The following is an 18987-nucleotide window of genomic DNA, read 5'->3' as shown; positions in this document are numbered from 1 at the left end:
GCCCTTAAGGCGATTAACTATATAATTTAATCTTGCGCTGTCTTGAATCTCGATCACGAATCCCTATGTCTGTGTTATGGCCTAGTTATAAACTCCTACGGGTTGGTTTCTCACCCTTTATAATCCCGTTAGCGAACCGGGATTATATCAAACAAGAAGCTGGTGGCAGATTACCCGGGCTGAGGAAGTGCTGGGTTCATTGGGGCAGTGACCAGGCTCCCTCAACTTGTTGCCTCTCTGTGCCGTGTGGAGGAGTTGGTGTAAACTATACCAAGCTGACCTTACATGCTCCTTTGGGAGGGCGTAACGTCACGTCTTGGTAACCAGGGACCATACCGCGTCTCGTGAGTTCGACGTAGTTGACTTCAAGCAGGCACGAGGGGTGGTATTCGTCACAGAAGGAGAGAGGAGAAGGAGAATAGACAGGACGTGGAGCATCGGGAGTGTAGCTTTGTGGGTTCTGATGGCGTTGCTCCCACTGGGCTCAGTGATGGGAGGCCAGGTGCCTTTTAAAGGTGGTCGTCCCAAGGTGAGTGTTGGGCTTACCGCGACTTATGCGTTGACAGCAAAGGCTGCAGATGGCAGCTGACACATTAAAAAAAGCTGACACTGCGGAGCCATGTGCCGGCATCCTGGGAGCGCAAGATGTGACCATGCATGGTGTATGTCTCGCTTCAGATACATTTGCAGTCTGCTTTTTGCCTCCTGTACACTGCGAGTTCTGCCTGCATCTCCTCCTTCTCCTCCCTATCTGCTGCTCCGTCTCTCCCTCTGAACTCCCCTCTTCTTCCTCTCTTGTGGGCACCCATGTGACGTCTATTGACACATCATCGTCACCTTCACTGACATTACAGATCTTGGAGTAGGCAGCAACAGCGGAGACCACCCTCCTTGGGCTGATCTTGGCACAGTGGTCAGACCGCTGGGTGGTGGCTTTTGCTACCTCCTCATCCGATGCCAAGAATGGCTGCGCATCGGTAAGGTCTTGGATTGGATGGGAAAATAATTTATCTGACTCAAGTGGAGGGGCTATGGTGGTGGTGGTGTCTTTAGGGGGTGTACACAGCAGAAAGTAAGGAGGGTACAGAAGCGGAAGGCTGAGTGAGCCACTCAACCAACTCTGGTGTGTCCTTTGATGTAATCACACGCACATTCTCCAACTTCCAACTTAGGCTCTGGCCTGGTGCACCTGCCCGACCCCTACCACCCCTGCGGCACGGCCTACTTCTTCCTCTGCCTGTCATTTTCAAAATGACCCTTTTTCAAAGTCCCTAGAGAAGAGCAGTATTTTCAGAAGCAGAAATATTGCAGGCCTCAATCAGTATTTGGTGGAAGCTGGTATATCACACCCCTCAATCAGTATTTTGTGGAAGCAGGTATATAGATCCCTTTAATCAGTATTTTGTAGAAGCAGGTATATAGCACCCCTTAATCAGTATTTTGTGGAAACAGGTACTGTAGGAAGGGGCAAGGGTTCATCGTTGATGGAAGGTATGTGTCACCAACGTTCCTCGCCTTAGTGTCACGACCGCTATCCCAGCAGCAGTCGTGTCGCACCAGACGGAGGGGAAGGGGGACCCTTATCTACGGATGGGAAATAGAACGGTCACCCCTGACTAACCCTAAGCTGGCACCTGTCTGCCCTGATACCCTAGACGGGGTGTGAACCCGTGCGGCGAGCAGGATGCCTAAACCCTCAGTCACCCTAACAAGACTAGACTGGGGAAAAGGAGATGGGAGCACTAGTCACCATCACTCACGTCTAGGAGAACAACAGGGGAAGACAGCAACAAACAAACAAACAATCAAACATAGATAGACTTATCCAGTCACGAGCAGAGAAGGTGATCCGAGTAACGACGGTCCACACCAGACGAGAGCTTCACAGCAATACCATCAAACGATCTCCTTCAAAGGTCAGAATAGCACTGGAAGTAAGGACTATATCTGGCAATGACTGCAAGTGAAACTGAAACTAATATAGTAGCTGGGAGTGGCAGACAGGACTCACCTGAGAAGGATGCCTACAAACTCCCAGTCAGGACAAAAAGGTTCACAAGGCAAAACCCTGATGACATACCCTGAACCACAAAGCAAACTCAGAAGCTATCGCGAGTAGCAAGTCGCTGCGACCTTCTCCTCCCAGACCTGTCTGGATCAGTCACAGTCGTGACAGTACCCCCCTTTCTACGAGGGGCCACCGGACCCTCAAGACCCGGCCTCTCCGGATGGGACCTATGAAAAGCTCGAATAAGTCTGTCCGCCTTTATCTCTGATGCTGGCACCCACATTCTCTCTTCGGGACCATAACCTCTCCAGTGCACCAGGTACTGAAGAGAGCGGCGAACATATCGTGAATCAACAATCTTTTCTACCTGAAACTCAAGACTGCCATCAACAACCACCGGTGGAGGCGGTAGTGGCAATGGTTCAGGAGGTTCTACATATCTCTTAAGCAGAGATCTGTGGAAGACATTATGGATCCTTAGAGTCTGAGGTAGCTCCAGACGAAAAGCCACCGGGTAAATGACCTTAATTACCCTATAAGGACCAATAAATCTCGGACCTAATTTCCACGAGGGAACCTTCAACTTGATATTTCTGGTAGACAACCACACCAAGTCATTCACCCCAAGGTCCGGACCTTCAGAGCGCTTCTTATCAGCCGCACGTTTGTATCTACCACCAATTCTCTTCAAACTTTCTTGCACACTCTGCCATACTGATGAAAGTGAAGATGCAAATCGTTCCTCCTCGGGAATCCCAGACGGCCCCCCCTCACTAAACGTACAAAACTGAGGATGGAAACCATATGCACCAAAAAATGGTGACTTATCTGTGGATTCTTGACGACGATTATTAATGGCAAACTCGGCTAACGGTAAATAAGATGACCATTCCTCCTGATTTTCGGAAACAAAGCATCTCAAATATGTCTCTAGGTTTTGATTGGTACGTTCAGTCTGACCGTTGGACTGTGGATGGAAAGATGAAGAAAACGACAGATGAACCCCTAAACGAGAACAAAAAGCTTTCCAAAATTTAGAAACAAATTGGGTACCACGATCCGAAACAATATCGGAAGGGACCCCGTGAAGCTTCACGATGTGGTCAATAAAAACCTGAGCCAGTGTATTAGCATTAGGCAATGCGGTAAGAGCAATAAAGTGCACCATTTTACTGAATCTGTCAACAACTACAAGAATAACAGTCTTCCCAGCTGATACTGGTAGATCCGTAATGAAATCCATTGATAGGTGCGTCCAAGGCCTGTTGGGGATGGCCAGAGGTAAAAGACGCCCTGCTGGATGAGTATGATCTACCTTAGAACGAGCACAGGTAGCACATGCAGACACAAAATTAAACACCTCCTGGCGCCACTTAGGCCACCAGAACCGACGAGACACTAATTCAGAGGTTGCCTTACTACCTGGGTGTCCTGCCAGTGTGGAGTTATGGTGTTCTTTTAGTATCTCCAGGCGTAAATTTTCTGGCACAAACTGTTTACCCGAGGGGCAGGAGGCCGGGGCGTCCCCCTGAGCTTCCAACACCCTCCCCTCTAAACCTGAGTGTAATGCAGAGACCACCACCCCCTTTTGCAAAATAGGCTCTGGTACCTCAACATCACCCCCTCCAGGAAAACTTCGAGACAATGCATCCGCCTTAGTATTTTTTGCCCCCGGGCGATAGGTTATTACAAAATTAAACCTAGTAAAAAATAACGACCACCGAGCCTGTCTAGGGTTGAGACGTTTAGCAGACTCCAGATATAATAAGCTTTTGTGATCAGTAATCACTGTGACGGGATGAACCGCCCCCTCCAAAAAATGACGCCACTCCTCAAAGGCCAACTTAATAGCCAAAAGTTCCCTGTTGCCAATATCATAGTTCCTTTCTGCAGTAGACAATTTCTTAGAAAAGAAAGCACACGGACGCCATTCACCAGGGGACGGGCCCTGAGAAAGTATCGCTCCCACCCCCACCTCTGATGCATCAACCTCTACAATAAAAGGAAGCGAGACATCTGGCTGTACGAGAATAGGGGCCGAGGTGAATCTCTCCTTCAGAGATGTAAAGGCAGTTTTGGCTGCATGTGACCATTTGGAAAAATCGGATCCCTTTCGGGTCATGTCAGTCAGTGGTTTGACCACCAAGGAATAGTTCTTTATAAACTTTCTATAAAAATTGGCAAACCCCAGGAAACGTTGCAATGCCTTCAGGTTCTCAGGCAGATCCCAGTCCATAATCGCCCGGACTTTCTCTTGATCCATGCGGAAACCTGAATCTGACAACACATACCCCAGAAATTGCAGTTCTTTTACGGCGAACACACATTTCTCTAATTTAGCAAACAATTTGTTGGCCCTTAATATCTGCAGCACTTGTCTCACATGGATCTTATGTGTCTCCAAATCCGGAGAATAGACCAGGATGTCATCAAGATATATCACAACAAATCTCCCGATAAGGTGACTAAAAATATCGTTGACAAAATGTTGGAACACCGCAGGCGCATTAGTAAGACCAAATGGCATGACCAGATTTTCATAATGCCCTTCTGGAGTATTAAAAGCCGTCTTCCACTCATCCCCCTCTTTGATGCGAACCAGGTTATAGGCTCCTCTGAGATCCATTTTAGAGAACCATTTAGCACCAGCAACCTGATTAAAGAGGTCGGGAATGAGAGTATAGGGATCTCGGATAGTTATCCGGTTTAACTCCCGGAAATCCAGGCAAGGACGCAGGCCCCCATCTTTCTTTTTAACGAAAAAGAACCCTGCAGCCACGGGTGAAGAAGAGGGTCTGATGTGTCCCTTAGCCAAACTCTCCGAAATATAATCTTTCATAGCCTTCCTCTCCGGGCCGGAAAGATTGTATAACCGGGTTTTAGGTAGTTTTGCCCCAGGTACAAGATTAATCGGGCAATCATATGGACGATGAGGTGGTAACCCCTGACAACCCTTCTCAGAAAACACATCCATAAAATCTGACAGAAAGGCAGGTAGAGATGTTACAGAGAGTGTAGAGAACCTACTACTCAAGCAGTTGTCCTTACAATGTTCACTCCACTCCACAATCTCCCCGGCCTGCCAATCCACCACTGGATTGTGGGTCACCAGCCAGGGAAGCCCCAATACCATAGGAGCCGGAAGACCGTCCAGGACATAACAAGAGATATGTTCTTTATGGAGGTCCCCTACCTGCAGATGGATATTATGGATGATCTGAGTTAACTCTCTCTGAGTAAGAGGGGAGGAGTCGATGGCAAAAACAGGAATAGTTCTGCGTACCGGTTCCGGAGTAAAACCCAGAGCCTGAGCAAACCGTGAATCCACCAAGTTGACCCCTGCCCCACTGTCCAAAAAGACGGAACAGATCTCAGTCTTATTGCCTGCCTCAACGGTAGCGGACAACAAAAACTGAGACATGCGTATGGAGGAAAGAAATACGCCCAGACTGTTATCCTCCGCACAATCTGGGGACTCTAGTTTTCCGGCGGCTCCCTTGTTTGTGGTCTCTTGGGTTCTGAGGGACATACCTTTACAAAATGACCCCTCCCCCCACAACGAAAACAAACCTCTGACCTACGGCGGACCTTAGAAGGATTCACCCGTCTAGTGGTGCCCCCAATTTGCATTGGTTCGACTGGATCATAACAAACCGATCCCTGCCCTATAGAGGCCTCCTTAGAATTTAATAGTCTCTCCCTGAGTCGTCTGTCGATTCTTATGGACAGTGACATAGCAGCCTCAAGAGACCCAGGGACCTCGTATACCGCCAGCGCGTCTTTTAATTTTTCAGACAACCCCTGGCAGAACTGACTCCTAAGGGCCGAGTCGTTCCATAATGTATCAGTAGCCCACCTACGGAATTCGGAACAATATAGTTCAGCAGACCGGTTCTCTTGCCGAAGTCTACGTAGCTTAGCCAGTGAGACCCTGTCCGGGTCATCATATACGAGACCCAGGGCTTTAAAAAACTCCTCCACTGATCGTAAGGCCGGAGAGTCTGATGGTAGGGAGAAAGCCCAAGCCTGCGGATCTCCTTGCAAGAGCGAAATTACAATGCCCACCCGTTGTTCCTCACCGCCGGAGGACCTAGGGCGTAACCTGAAGAACAATTTACAAGCTTCTCTGAAGGTTACAAATTGGTCTCTTCCTCCTGAGAACCTATCAGGTAAAAACACTTTTGGCTCAGGAGTACCTTGGTTTCCCGTAGCAACGGTGGAACCCAAGGATTGCTGCTGCAATGTTGCTTTTAATCCTGCCACTTCCAGGGATAACCCCTGTAATTATTTTGCCAAAACCGTAACCGGATCCATAGTGGAACAGAAAAATACAAAGCAAAACAGCAAGCAAAAAAAAAAAAAAAAAAAAGAAATGTCCCTTTTTTTTTTTTAAATGGCCAGATATACTGTCACGACCGCTATCCCAGCAGCAGTCGTGTCGCACCAGACGGAGGGGAAGGGGGACCCTTATCTACGGATGGGAAATAGAACGGTCACCCCTGACTAACCCTAAGCCTTATCCAGTCACGAGCAGAGAAGGTGATCCCAGTAACGACGGTCCACACCAGACGAGAGCTCCACAGCAATACCATCAAACGATCTCCTTCAAAGGTCAGAATAGCACTGGAAGTAAGGACTATATCTGGCAATGACTGCAAGTGAAACTGAAACTAATATAGTAGCTGGGAGTGGCAGACAGGACTCACCTGAGAAGGATGCCTACAAACTCCCAGTCAGGACAAAAAGGTTCACAAGGCAAAACCCTGATGACATACCCTGAACCACAGAGCAAACTCACAAGCTATCGCGAGTAGCAAGTCGCTGCGACCTTCTCCTCCCAGACCTGTCTGGATCAGTCACAGTCGTGACACTTAGTGAAATAAGAGCATATAATTTCAGGTGTCAGCGGCAGCTAATACTGATTGACACTTTTCTATTTTAGTATGGCTGTATAGCTAATCCGGGATGGCTCTTACTGGGAGTAGCCAAAGTGATGGTGGGTGACTACTCCCCACGTTCCAGGCTGGGTCTTGACTGGTCTATAAAAAACTCAGCCAGCAGTGTCAGCTGTGAGTGGATTACTCCTCTCTGACAGTGGAGCTCTGTCAGTCTCTGTGTTGGGACCTGGGAATTTGGGCCCGGATTAAGGCCTGCTACCTTGGTGGTGCGAAAGCAGGTGGATTCAGCTTTGTCCAAGGATTTCTTCTTTGCAGCATGGTGTGGACGAACACCAGAATCACAAGGTGACTGGTTTCCTTGAAGCAGACTTTTTGCTTTGTAATTTACTTAATGTGTGAATACACACTGAACTGTTTAATTCAAAGACTTTGTTGCTGCCTCTATACTGCGTCCACTAACCTGCCTACCAGAGTGAATCCCCACAGTATATAGAACACCTGAATCAATATTTGGTGGAAGCAGATATATTGCACCTTTCAATCAGTATTTTGTTGAAGCAGTTATATTAAACCCCTCAATCGGTATTTTGTTGAAACAGGTATATAGAACACATGAATCAATATTTAGTGGAAGCAGGAATATTGCACACCTCAATCTGTATTTTGCGGAAGCAAGTAAATCAAATCCCTTAATCAGTATTTTGTGGAAGCAGGTATATAGAACCCCCTAATCAGTATTTTGTAGAAGCAGGTATATCCCACCCCTCAATCAGTATTTTGTGGCAACAGGTATATAGAACACCTGAATCAATATTTGGTGGAAGCAGGTATATTGCACCCTTCAATCAATATTTGGTGGAAGCAGGTATATCAAACTCCTTAATCAGTATTTTCTGAAAGCAGGTATATTGCACCCCTAAATTAGTATTTTGTGGAAGCAGGTATATTGCACCCCTCAATCAGTATTTTGTGGAAGTAGGTATATCACACCACTCAATCAGTATTTTGTGGAAGCAGGTATATATATAACACCTGAATTAATATTTGGTGGAAGCAGGAATATTGCACCCCTCAATCTCTATTTTGTGGAAGCATGTATATAGAACCCCTGATTCAATATTTGGTGGAAGTAGGTATATTGCACCCCTCAATTAGTATTTTGTGGAAGCTGGTATATCGCAGGCCTCAATCAAAAATTGGTGGAAGCAGGAATATCGCACACCTCAATCAGTATTTTGTGGAAACAGGTATATAGAACACCTGAATCAATATTTTGTGGAAGCAGGTATATCGCACCCCTCAATCCGTTTTTTTGGGGGGCAACAGGTATATCACACCCTTTGCAAATAGTTGTTCCAATAACGCTTGTCCTTCTATATACCTGTGGTATCGCAGCAGAACCGTTGTGGCGCAGTCTGTCCCTGCGCCACAAAGCAACCCCTACACTGGCAAAACACAGAATGTAAAATGGCTGCCAGATCGGGTTCTGTTGGGGGGTGTGTCCATGTGTTGAAACGTGTCAATTGGCTGTCCTGTCCCACCTGATGGATGTGTCATGGGTAAAGGTTTGGTGCAATACAAAAGAATATGGCGCATGCGAACAACCGCCGGGCGAACTGCAAGGCCATCTCTAATGCTGTAGTCCAGTCTACCAATTTTCTTCTCTTGAATTTATAAGGGCTAGATTAGAGATGACCACATTTCCTAAAATTCGTCTGAATCGACCAAATTTTTTTGTTCAGATGTGAATCAATTCTATTCAACTCAAATGTGCTTTAAATGCTGGGAAAATATTTATCTAATAAAATTCTACTCAAACAAATCTCAAAAATTTCTGATGCCACTGAATCAGAATTTTTTCAAACGTTTGGGTCGAATTTTGATTCTAACGAGTCAATGCGCTAATATCTAGTCTACATGTTAAAGGGGTTGTCTCACTTAAACAAGTGGCATTCATCATGTAGAGGAAGTTAATACAAGGCACTTACTACTATATTGTGATTGTCCATATTGCTTCCTTTGCTGGCTTCATTCATTTTTTTCATCACATAATAAACTGCACTTTTCCATGGTTATGACCACCCTGCAATCCATAAGTGGTCATCCATCTGGTTGCCAGACCATGGGAGTGCAAATAAACTAATACTTTTCCCTATAATGTGTTAGCACGGCCACCTCGGCTGGATTGCAGGGTATAACCCCTGGATGCAAGTAGTGTATTATGTGATGGAAAATTAATGAAGCCAGCAAAGGAATCATTATGGACAATGTTATTTGCTGAAGTGAGACAACTCCTTTAAGTGTCATAGTGCTCTAGTATACATTTTACATACAAAATAAATAAAACATGATACTGTAACTGTTTATAGTAGTGAAATTAGATGAGTTTAGAAAATGAAGGCAGGAGAAGTCTTTGATACATACAGCTGAGAAAGTCCACCCACAGTTACGGCATATGCACACAACTGTTGTTTTGTTCCATGTTCAATTTACATTTTTTGTGCATTGCAGATGTCATCTGTGTGCTGTCTGCATATGGGTAGCTGCTCTGCAAATTAGAGAACATGCCCTATTCTTGCCCGTTTTGCAGACAAGAATGGGCATTTCTACTGATGGGAGTGAAAACATTTCTGAATGCACATGGCCAGGATCTATATTTTTTGGGATACCTGGTTTGCAGACCGCAAAATGGATAAGGCTGTGTGCATGAGCCTTGCTATAAGATAGAGTTGATGCTGTACCTCGTTATATAGTACTTTCAATCTGATAGGTATGACTGAACCAGTTGTGTCACGTTGTATTTTTGATATATTCTCCTTTTGGATGCATTTAAAAGGACATATGCAGTGCATTCTAATTCTGTGCATAGGGCTTTAGCATACAGGTATGTATGAAGACTAAGGAGCATAGTCAAGTCTTAAAATCTGGCTGGTGACATGCTAGCCTATAATTTGATCATTTCGTAACCTTGATATTATCTCTGGTGACTACAAGCAAGAAGTCATCTGTAGATGTATATTTATTAAAGTGGACACCCTTATAGAAAGCATCTGACTCATAAATCTAAAGGAGGGTCAGAATATACATTTACACACTTCTAATTTTAATTCAGCGTAGTGGTGTACAATGTACAGTACTTATACATTCTGAATTACTAGCATCTAAAATTTACTATTCAATGTCAACTGTTTGCACAATGCATTAACATTATTAAATACTGTATTAAAACACAGTGAGGGCTTACAACAGTTATTCTACGGTAAGTCTCACATCTGGCTTTTTAAATTGTGGGTCAGTTACAATATTTTGCCTAAAGGGTCCACTTTGCCAAGTTTCTCATCTAAATACTTTCCCTATACTTAAAATATACAAGCTCCCATATTTCTCAGAAAAGAAACCATGTGTAAAAAAAAAACCAGAACAATACTAATTCCACATAAATACTCAAAGACATTCTAAATGTGTAGGTGTTTGCATATAAAACTGATGTGATTGATTAGACACTTCCACTCTAAGTTCGGAAAAGCGCTTTGAAAAGATATACTATATTTCAGAGATTTTCTTTGCATACATTAGTGTCTCGGGAAGCCATAATGTAGAAATAATTTTGTTTACACATAGAGCACAGGCGCAGACATAAAATTAGATATCTGTGTATATTATGTTTTAGGAAATTAGCGAAAAAGGCATTGTTAAATGCTAAGATGACGGGTTTATTTTTTAAATGTAAATTTAAAAAAGTGGAATGGCAGTAGCTTGCAGGAAAATATTGTACTTTAACTTGTAGCGAGACATGATGATGTGGTCATTATTATACATAAATCAGTTCTATAATAAAAAACAATTTTGAGTGTGCAGTGCATAAAATAACATAAATAGGTTTACGTGTGAAAATGATGCTAACTGGAATGGAAGCAATAAGACAGCGTGGATGGTCAACCTTGTGTTCTCAATGTTATTTATCAAGTCATCTAAGTGTTGTTAAATAAGTGTATAACACATTAACAAAAAATTATGTGCATAACGTAAAACTCTGGTCAGGAATAAAAAAAATCAACTATCACTTGCTATAGTTTTTTTTATACATCCCCTAAATATCCACTGTAAAAGAGATCTTTTTTTTTTTTTGCCATTATGGCTTCTATACCCACACACCTCTATATGCACACACCATTTAAACCGTATTTTTTTACAGGCATGATTTTATGTAACTTGTTGCACATGTAATTTTCTGGCTATTTTTGAAATTGCAGAAAAAAAAAAATACCTCTCCTCTCCTCCCTTTCAATGTTAGACTTGGAAAGTATTTATGATAAATTAAAGGTGTCCTACAGAATTTGACAAATAAACATCTATAAAACTTTTTTGATTCAATAATCTAACACATGGATGCCCAACCTGTGGTCCTCCAGCTGTTGCAAAACTACAACTCCCAGCATGCCCGGACAGCCTACAGCTATCAGCCTACAGCAGGGCATGTTGGGAGTTGTAGCTTTACAACATCTGGAGGGAGGCAGGTTGGGCATCCCTGCTCTAGCAAGTTCCTCCAGTTGTTTCTGCATTGAAATGATAGTCCTAAGAGCAACTCAAGTACTACAATGACTGTTGCCTGAGTGCATTACACAGTATTAGTTTTACTGTATGTCAATAGCATAACACGGAAAATATTGGAAATACTGATATTTTGGGAACAGTGTCCCAAAAGATAGAGCTACAGCATAACAAGTGAACCTGGGGCACCACAGTGCAGCTTGAAAATAGGACCCAATCAAACCTCTTCTAATCTGCTGATTGCTCCTCCTCCATTCCCCGTTTTCTCATCTTTATCACATGTGTAAATAGGGACTGTTAAACTTGTCTCTTTTTACACTGCATGCGTGCAATGGAAACTATTATGATAATGGAAGCTTTTTGCTGTGAGCATAGCTAAATTATCATACAAAATATAGATTGATTGTGTCCTCTTGTGAGCCTACTTCTATGTAGCAGAGCTGAAAAGCTTCTGAATGAGGAAATCCGTGATATACATATTGACACTTGAGATTTACCTCCTTAGTGACCAGCCTACTGTATTTTCCACCTTAGTGATCAAGCAACTTTGAGCATAACATTTCCATCACATTCAGAAAATTATAGATGTAGCCTAGCTAAAATTTACTCTGATAACTCTGATAACACATGCCACAGTGTTTAATTGTGACAAAAGCCATTGATTCACTTTTATTAACTATTTCTGTAAGGGAATGTAAAAAACAAACAAAAAACAGCAATACCATAATTGTTTTTTAAACTGTAAATTTTGTGACATTCACTTTACTGCATAGATAATCTGATAACTTAACTTTTTTTTCAATATGATTCCAGCAATATCAAATATATACATGTTTTTTTAGTTTTACCTTTTTCTTTTAAATGTTTTTGCATTGCCACAATCCCTGGAACCATATTTTTTTTTTTCTTTCTAAGGAGCTGTGTGAGGATTTTTGTAATATGACTTGTAGATTTCATTGTCATCATTTTGGGTACATATGATGTTTTAATTGCTTTTTATTATGCTTTTTGTGGCAGATAAGCAAAAAAACAATAGCAATTCTATCTTTTTTTTATGGCGTACAATATGCAGGACAAGTTATGTTAATTGCATACTTCAAGTCATTATGGATGTGACAATACCAAATATGTGAGGGTTTTTCCATTTTTTTCCATTAAAAAGCATTTTTTGTGTTCTTTTCAAACTTGGAGATTTAAAAAAAAAAAAAATTAAATTTTTATTTTAAATGTATTAGTCCTATAAGGGGACTTTGACACATGATCCTCTGATTGTTTCCATAATACAGTGTACTACTTATGTAGTGCAATGTATTATGCTGTCAGTAGGATAGTGACAGTTAACTTATCAGGCCATATCGGTATCCGACAATCTAATTTGCAGTGGTGCCGATGGCTCACAGAGGGGGCCCCCCTCACTCTGAAACCACTTAGATGCTTGGTTACTATTGAACGGGTTAAACACCCGAGATCTGTGATTCTGCCGATCCAGGCTGTTAGAAGGGGAGCCTGTCTAACATGAGAGAGCAGAGCTCCTGCTCTTTGAGGCACGGTAGACTTGCGCAGTGATTTGACTAAACTGCTATAAAAAAGATATATTGGTGGTCACTAAGGGAATATATACAAATTTGTAAAATTATATCTTTGAATTTGCACTCCATTTGTTGTAATTCATCACCTAAACTGGCACTTAGAAGAAGCTTAATTTTCGAGATAGACATTAATCTTAAACATAAGGTCAAATTCCTAATAATAACAACAATAATAATGTAAAAATAAAATAATAATTTGTGTAGATATTTCTACAAACAAGCATTAATTTATAATAGTTTATCAAGCTATTTGAAACTTCATCAAATTAGTTAGAGATAGCCTACTGTATAGTTTAAATATATAATGCAAAGTGTAAGAACATTACAGTTGAACTTCTCTTGTTTTTTATTGTTTTAACAGATTATGCCAAATGTTCAAACTGTTGTATCATGAAGAATAGTGTTTACAGTTAAATCCAGACCATAATTATGTGCATTTTTATTTTATTTATTTACAGGTATAAAAAAGAAATGTTTAGGTCCATTGTATCCCCTGATAGTCCCAGAATAATCAGTGAATGTTCAGAGGTGGACACATATTCTCATCCTTGCCTCTCTCCTTCTGGTATGCAGAGGGATTTCGGGTGTGGTGAGTGGACTGCTTCTGAGTCTGTAGCATCTTTTCTGCTACTAAGTGAGCAAATACAATTGCTGTAATGCTGCAACTCCAGAAGAGCAGAACGAAAGAGCAGAGAGACACAAAAGATCTAGCCCGACTGTCCACTTTGTTACATTTATTCAGTTGGACACCAAAAGGCTGCTCAATAGAAACAGCAGGCGACACTATATTAAAGGGGTTCTCCGGGAATTAAGAAAATAAAAATAATTAAATATTACTTTATTATAAATGTATTCTCAAATACCTTTTATTATTTACAACAGCTCATTTTGTCTGGGGAGCAATCATCAGGGTTAACAAACTGGCCACTGTCCCATTAGTTCACACAAAACCTGTCCTGATCACACATGACGACAAGTTACTTTACAACACTGAGGTAAAAAGCTGCCTTATCCTCCTCTCTATTTGTCAGGAATTATGATCATCAATACAGATGATAAGAAATTTAGCTGAATCTCTGGGGAATTTAGTTCATGAGGAGACATGAAGTACAGAGAGGACAGACAGGACAGGCTGTGGTAATGTGTTGTTGTGGTAATGGAGACTGTAAACAATTGCTACTGCTCATTAGCCACACCTCACCCTCCTCTCATGTCTCCTCATCATCTCCATTTCCACAGAGATTCACCTGTATTCAGGATCATTATTCCTGAAGAGTAGAGCAGAGAGGAGGATGAGGCAGCTATTTGGCTCATTGTGGTAAAGTAACTTGTACTCCTGTGTGATAAGGACAGGAGTGTACTGATAGGACAATGGCCATTTTATTTCTCCTAATGATTGCCCCCTAGACAAAACAAGTAATTCTAAGTAATTAAAGGTATTTGTGAATATATTTATTATAAAATAATATTTATTAAGTATTTTCATTTTATTTCAATTTCTGGAGAACCCCTTTAACATTATTCTGGGAATATAGCGTAGAAAGCATTTTTTTTTTATATAAATGTAAATGAAAATAAAATTGAAAAATGGACTGGATTTAACTACAAACAGTACTTTTGTTGGATAGTACCTTTATATGGCATTAGAGGTTATCACAGTTAAAGGGGTTTCTTCAGCTCTGAACCCGGACATATCCCCATTTTCACCCAGACAGCCCCCCTGATATGAGCACCATGCAGGGCAAGGGCAAGGGCTTTATTTGGTTATATTTTTACACTGCTAGGCAAAGGCTTCTGACTAGCAGTGTTCTGGGTAACGTCAGCGGCACTGATGGGTAGACTTTAGCACTGCCCTAGCTGCCGTTTTACAGGCTAGGGCAATTCTAAAGCATGCCCATTGATGCTGGTGACGACACTGGGCTCACTGCTAGGTGGAAGCCTCTGCACAGCTTTACCCATGGAGAGCCTGGTACGTTTCTGGATCTCCAGAAAAAACCTTTGCCCTGCACAATTCAGCACAGGTCAAAGAATCGGAACATGTCAGATGTCCTGCCTAGGTGAAAACGGGGATACTTTAACTGTTGTCACATACAAGGGTTAAAAATAAACAATTTTCCAGTGCATGGACTTCAAAAGATGATCACACATAAAACTCCTAGGCAAATCTTAAGAATTGTACAGTATATAGTACATACGTGTTTTTCTGGCTGAGTCTTCCACAAAGAGGGAAGAGATGTCTTCATCCACTCCAGCTGCATTCTTGGCAATGCAAGTGTATGCACCAGTGTCTTCATAGCGCACGTTGCTGATGTGCACCTCACTGCCATTTGCTAGGGGGAATAATAAAAAAAAGTACAAATTAATATTGTTTGTTTGTCAAGTATATATACTTATGTACTAAAGTGGAATTAAGTTTTCCGTGTATTAATAAGGTTATTTCATTTTTTTTTTATTGACTACGAGCCATGCTAAGCTATTACTGTATTGCTTAGTATAGAACAAAAGAACTAGCGGTCAAATGACCAAATAATCCCTTTGGGGGTCCTAGCTAATGTATATGATTAAAACTACATCTTTTATTATATTCTATTAAAACGTATAACATAGAAAAGAAAAAATGGGTAAGATTAAAACTATCAGGAACTAGCCGGGGACATTTATTATTTCATTGATAATGTCAGCAATTGGGTCAGTGCTTTATATTGCAGCACTGTGTTGCTAATAAGCGCTGTTTTGTGAGTTAAGTTGTGTGTTGTTATTATCTTATGTCATCGTCTCCATATATCAATCCCTTATTATACTTATTATTTATTACTCACTAATTGGTCTTATAGTGTGCAATATATGTCTTTTTGCTGTTGACAGCAGCGCAGGATTCTGGAGGCGAGGCCAGAAAGTCTGAATTTACTGCAGTTGTCACTGCTTTATATGCTCACACATGGACACAACACTCTCTACATCTGAATACATGGGAGCGGTTGGTGTATCGATCCACACAGTTTGTCACCCACACACTTGGTTGCATATCGCACTGTTCCTACAAGCTCACCCTCTCAATTATAATTGGTGCCCTACAGCTAATCCTTGCCTAAAAATTAGCAGCAAACACTACCCATTCTCACATGTTTCTCCGCATGTGCGGCTTATTCAGGGGAGTTAAGGTAATAGCGTTCGCTTGCCACTAACTGCCCTGTCAAGTAGCTTCATTCTCCTCCCTCCCAGAGTCTCCTCCAATGTACTGTCCCCCCGGGCTGCGTGTCAGCAATATGCGCACGCGGTAGTGCCTACCCATGTCAATCAGCAGTTATGCCGGAAGCTCCGTTTTACCAGGAAAAAGACAAAGTTCACGATAACGTGACACATTTCTAAGTAACCATTCCATTGCTGCCAGCCAGCTTTTGTATATTATATATTAAACAAGGGATGGCTGTTAGATGTAGATGATGTGGGGGACATACATGCATGGATATAATTGTAATAACTAGGGGCATATAGGACCAGTGAATATGTCATAAATTATGGAAGAAAAAAATAATATACAGTACAGACCAAAAGTTTGGACACACCTTCTCATTCAAAGAGTATTCTTTATTTTCATGACTATGAAAAAAATAGATAGATTCACACTGAAGGCATCAAAACTATGAATTAACACATGTGGAATTATATACTTAACAAAAAAGTGTGAAACAACTGAAAATATGTCATATTCTAGTAGCCACCTTTTGCTTTGATTACTGCTTTGCACACTCTTGGCATTCTCTTGATGAGCTTCAAGAGGTAGTCACCTGAAATGGTTTTCACTTCACAGGTGTGCCCTGTCAGGTTTAATAAGTGGGATTTCTTGCCTTATAAATGGGGTTGGGACCATCAGTTTTGTTGTGGAGAAGTCAGGTGGATACACAGCTGATAGTCCTACTAAATAGACTGTTAGAATTTGTATTATGGCAAGAAAAAAAGCAGCTAAGTAAAGAAAAACGAGTGGCCATCATTACTTTAAGAAATGAAGGTCAGCCAGTCCGAAAAATTGGGAAAACTTTGAAAGTGTCCCCAAGTGTAGTCATAAAAACCATCAAGCGCTACAAAGAAACTGGCTCACATACGGACCCCCCCAGGAAAGGAAGACCAAGAGTCACCTCTGCTGCGGAGGATAAGTTCATCCGAGGCACCAGCCTCAGAAATTGCAGGTTAACAGCAGCACAGATTAGAGACCAGGTCAATGCCACACAGAGTTCTAGCAGCAGACACATCTCTAGAACAACTGTTAAGAGGAGACTGTGTGAATCAGGCCTTCATGGTAGAATATCTGCTAGGAAACCACTGCTAAGGACAGGCAACAAGCAGAAGAGACATGTTTGGGCTAAAGAACACAAGGAATGGACATTAGACCAGTGGAAATCTGTGCTTTGGTCTGATGAGTCCAAATTTGAGATCTTTGGTTCCAACCACCGTATCTTTGTGCGACGCAGAAAAGGTGAACGGATGGACTCTACATGCCTGGTTCCCAGCGTGAAGCATGAAGGAGGAGGTGTGATGGTGTGGGGTGCTTTTCTGGTGACACTGTTGGGGATTTATTCAAAATTGAAGGCATACTGAACCAGCATGGCTACCACAGCATCCTGCAGCGGCATGCTATTCCATTCGGTTTGCGTTTAGTTGGACCATCATTTATTTTTAAAAAGGACAATGACCCCAAACACACCTCCAGGCTGTGTAAGGGCTATTTGACCATGAAGAAGAATGATGGTGTGCTGCGCCAGATGAACTGGCCTCCACAGTCACCTGGACCTGAACCCAATCGAGATGGTTTGGGGTGAGCTGGACCGCAGAGTGAAGGCAAAAGGGCCAACAAGTGCTAAGCATCTCTGGGAACTCCTTCAAGACTGTTGGAAGACCATTTCAGGTGACTACCTCTTGAAGCTCATTAAGAGAATGCCAAGAGTGTGCAAAGCAGTAATCAAAGCAAAAGGTGGCTACTTTGAAGAACCTAGAATATGACAAATTTTCAGTAGTTTCACACTTTTTGTTATGTATATAATTCCACATGTGTTAATTCAAAGTTTTGATGCCTTCAGTGTGAATCTACAATTTTCATAGTCATGAAAATAAAGAAAACTCTTTAAAGAAGAAGGTGTGTCCAAACTTTTGGCCTGTACTGTATATACAGGTGAAACTCGAAAAATTTGAATATCGTGCAAAGTTCATTTATTTCAGTAATGCAACTTAAAAAGTAAAACTAATATATGAGATAGACTCATTACATGCAAAGCAAGATATTTCAAGCCTTTATTTGTTATAATTTGGATGATTATGAAACCCCAAAGTCTCAATTTTAAGGTACCCTTTGCTCAGGGGGTATAGATTAATTAGCTGACTAGAGTGTGACACTTTGAGCCTAGAATATTGAACCTTTCCACAAAATTCTAATTTTAAGCTGCATTAATGCAATTCCTTTTAATTTGCATAAAAATAAAAAGGAATTGCAATAAATGGACTTTTATTATTATTTTAATAAATGGACTTTTGCACGATATTCAAATTTTTCGAGTTTCACCTGTATATATATACTGACATGCACGTGTGATTAAATTAAATCCAATAATGTATTGTTGGATATTATTGCTACAATAAATAAATCAATAAAGTGCAGTGTAAATAATGATGAAAACCGTACTCCAATCAATATATAATAGTCCTACATGAAATTCTTCTATACTATCTAAGTTTGGGTAGAGCACTTATACATATTAATGTGAGGAACTGAGAGGTATAAGAGGAGATTTAGATATTCCATTTTTTGGGCTGAATACACAATAGATTAAAATGTTTATTAATCAGTTATTATGTAAATTCCATATTCCAAACATAAACTCAGGCAAATTAGCAGGTAGATCAATTGAAGGCAGTGTACGAAAAGCCCTCCTTCAGGCCATTTGGACTC

General features: G+C 41.5%; 1 protein-coding gene across 1 annotated transcript in view; it reads right to left on the bottom strand.

Annotated features, from left to right (window-relative positions):
• The window catches only part of FSTL5 (follistatin like 5), a 940713-nt gene that overhangs the window by 211011 nt on the left and 710715 nt on the right, over positions 1-18987 (bottom strand). Inside the window, exon 9 of the mRNA XM_044297750.1 lies at positions 15242-15376. Within this exon, the coding sequence (XP_044153685.1) occupies positions 15242-15376 (135 nt within the window). The remainder of the gene's footprint in view (positions 1-15241; positions 15377-18987) is intronic.

The sequence above is a fragment of the Bufo gargarizans genome, chromosome 1 (genome assembly GCF_014858855.1).
Source record: "Bufo gargarizans isolate SCDJY-AF-19 chromosome 1, ASM1485885v1, whole genome shotgun sequence".
Lineage (NCBI taxonomy): Eukaryota > Metazoa > Chordata > Amphibia > Anura > Bufonidae > Bufo > Bufo gargarizans.
The sequence above is the reverse complement of the archived record's forward strand: the minus strand, read 5'-3'. Positions and strand labels throughout refer to the sequence as shown.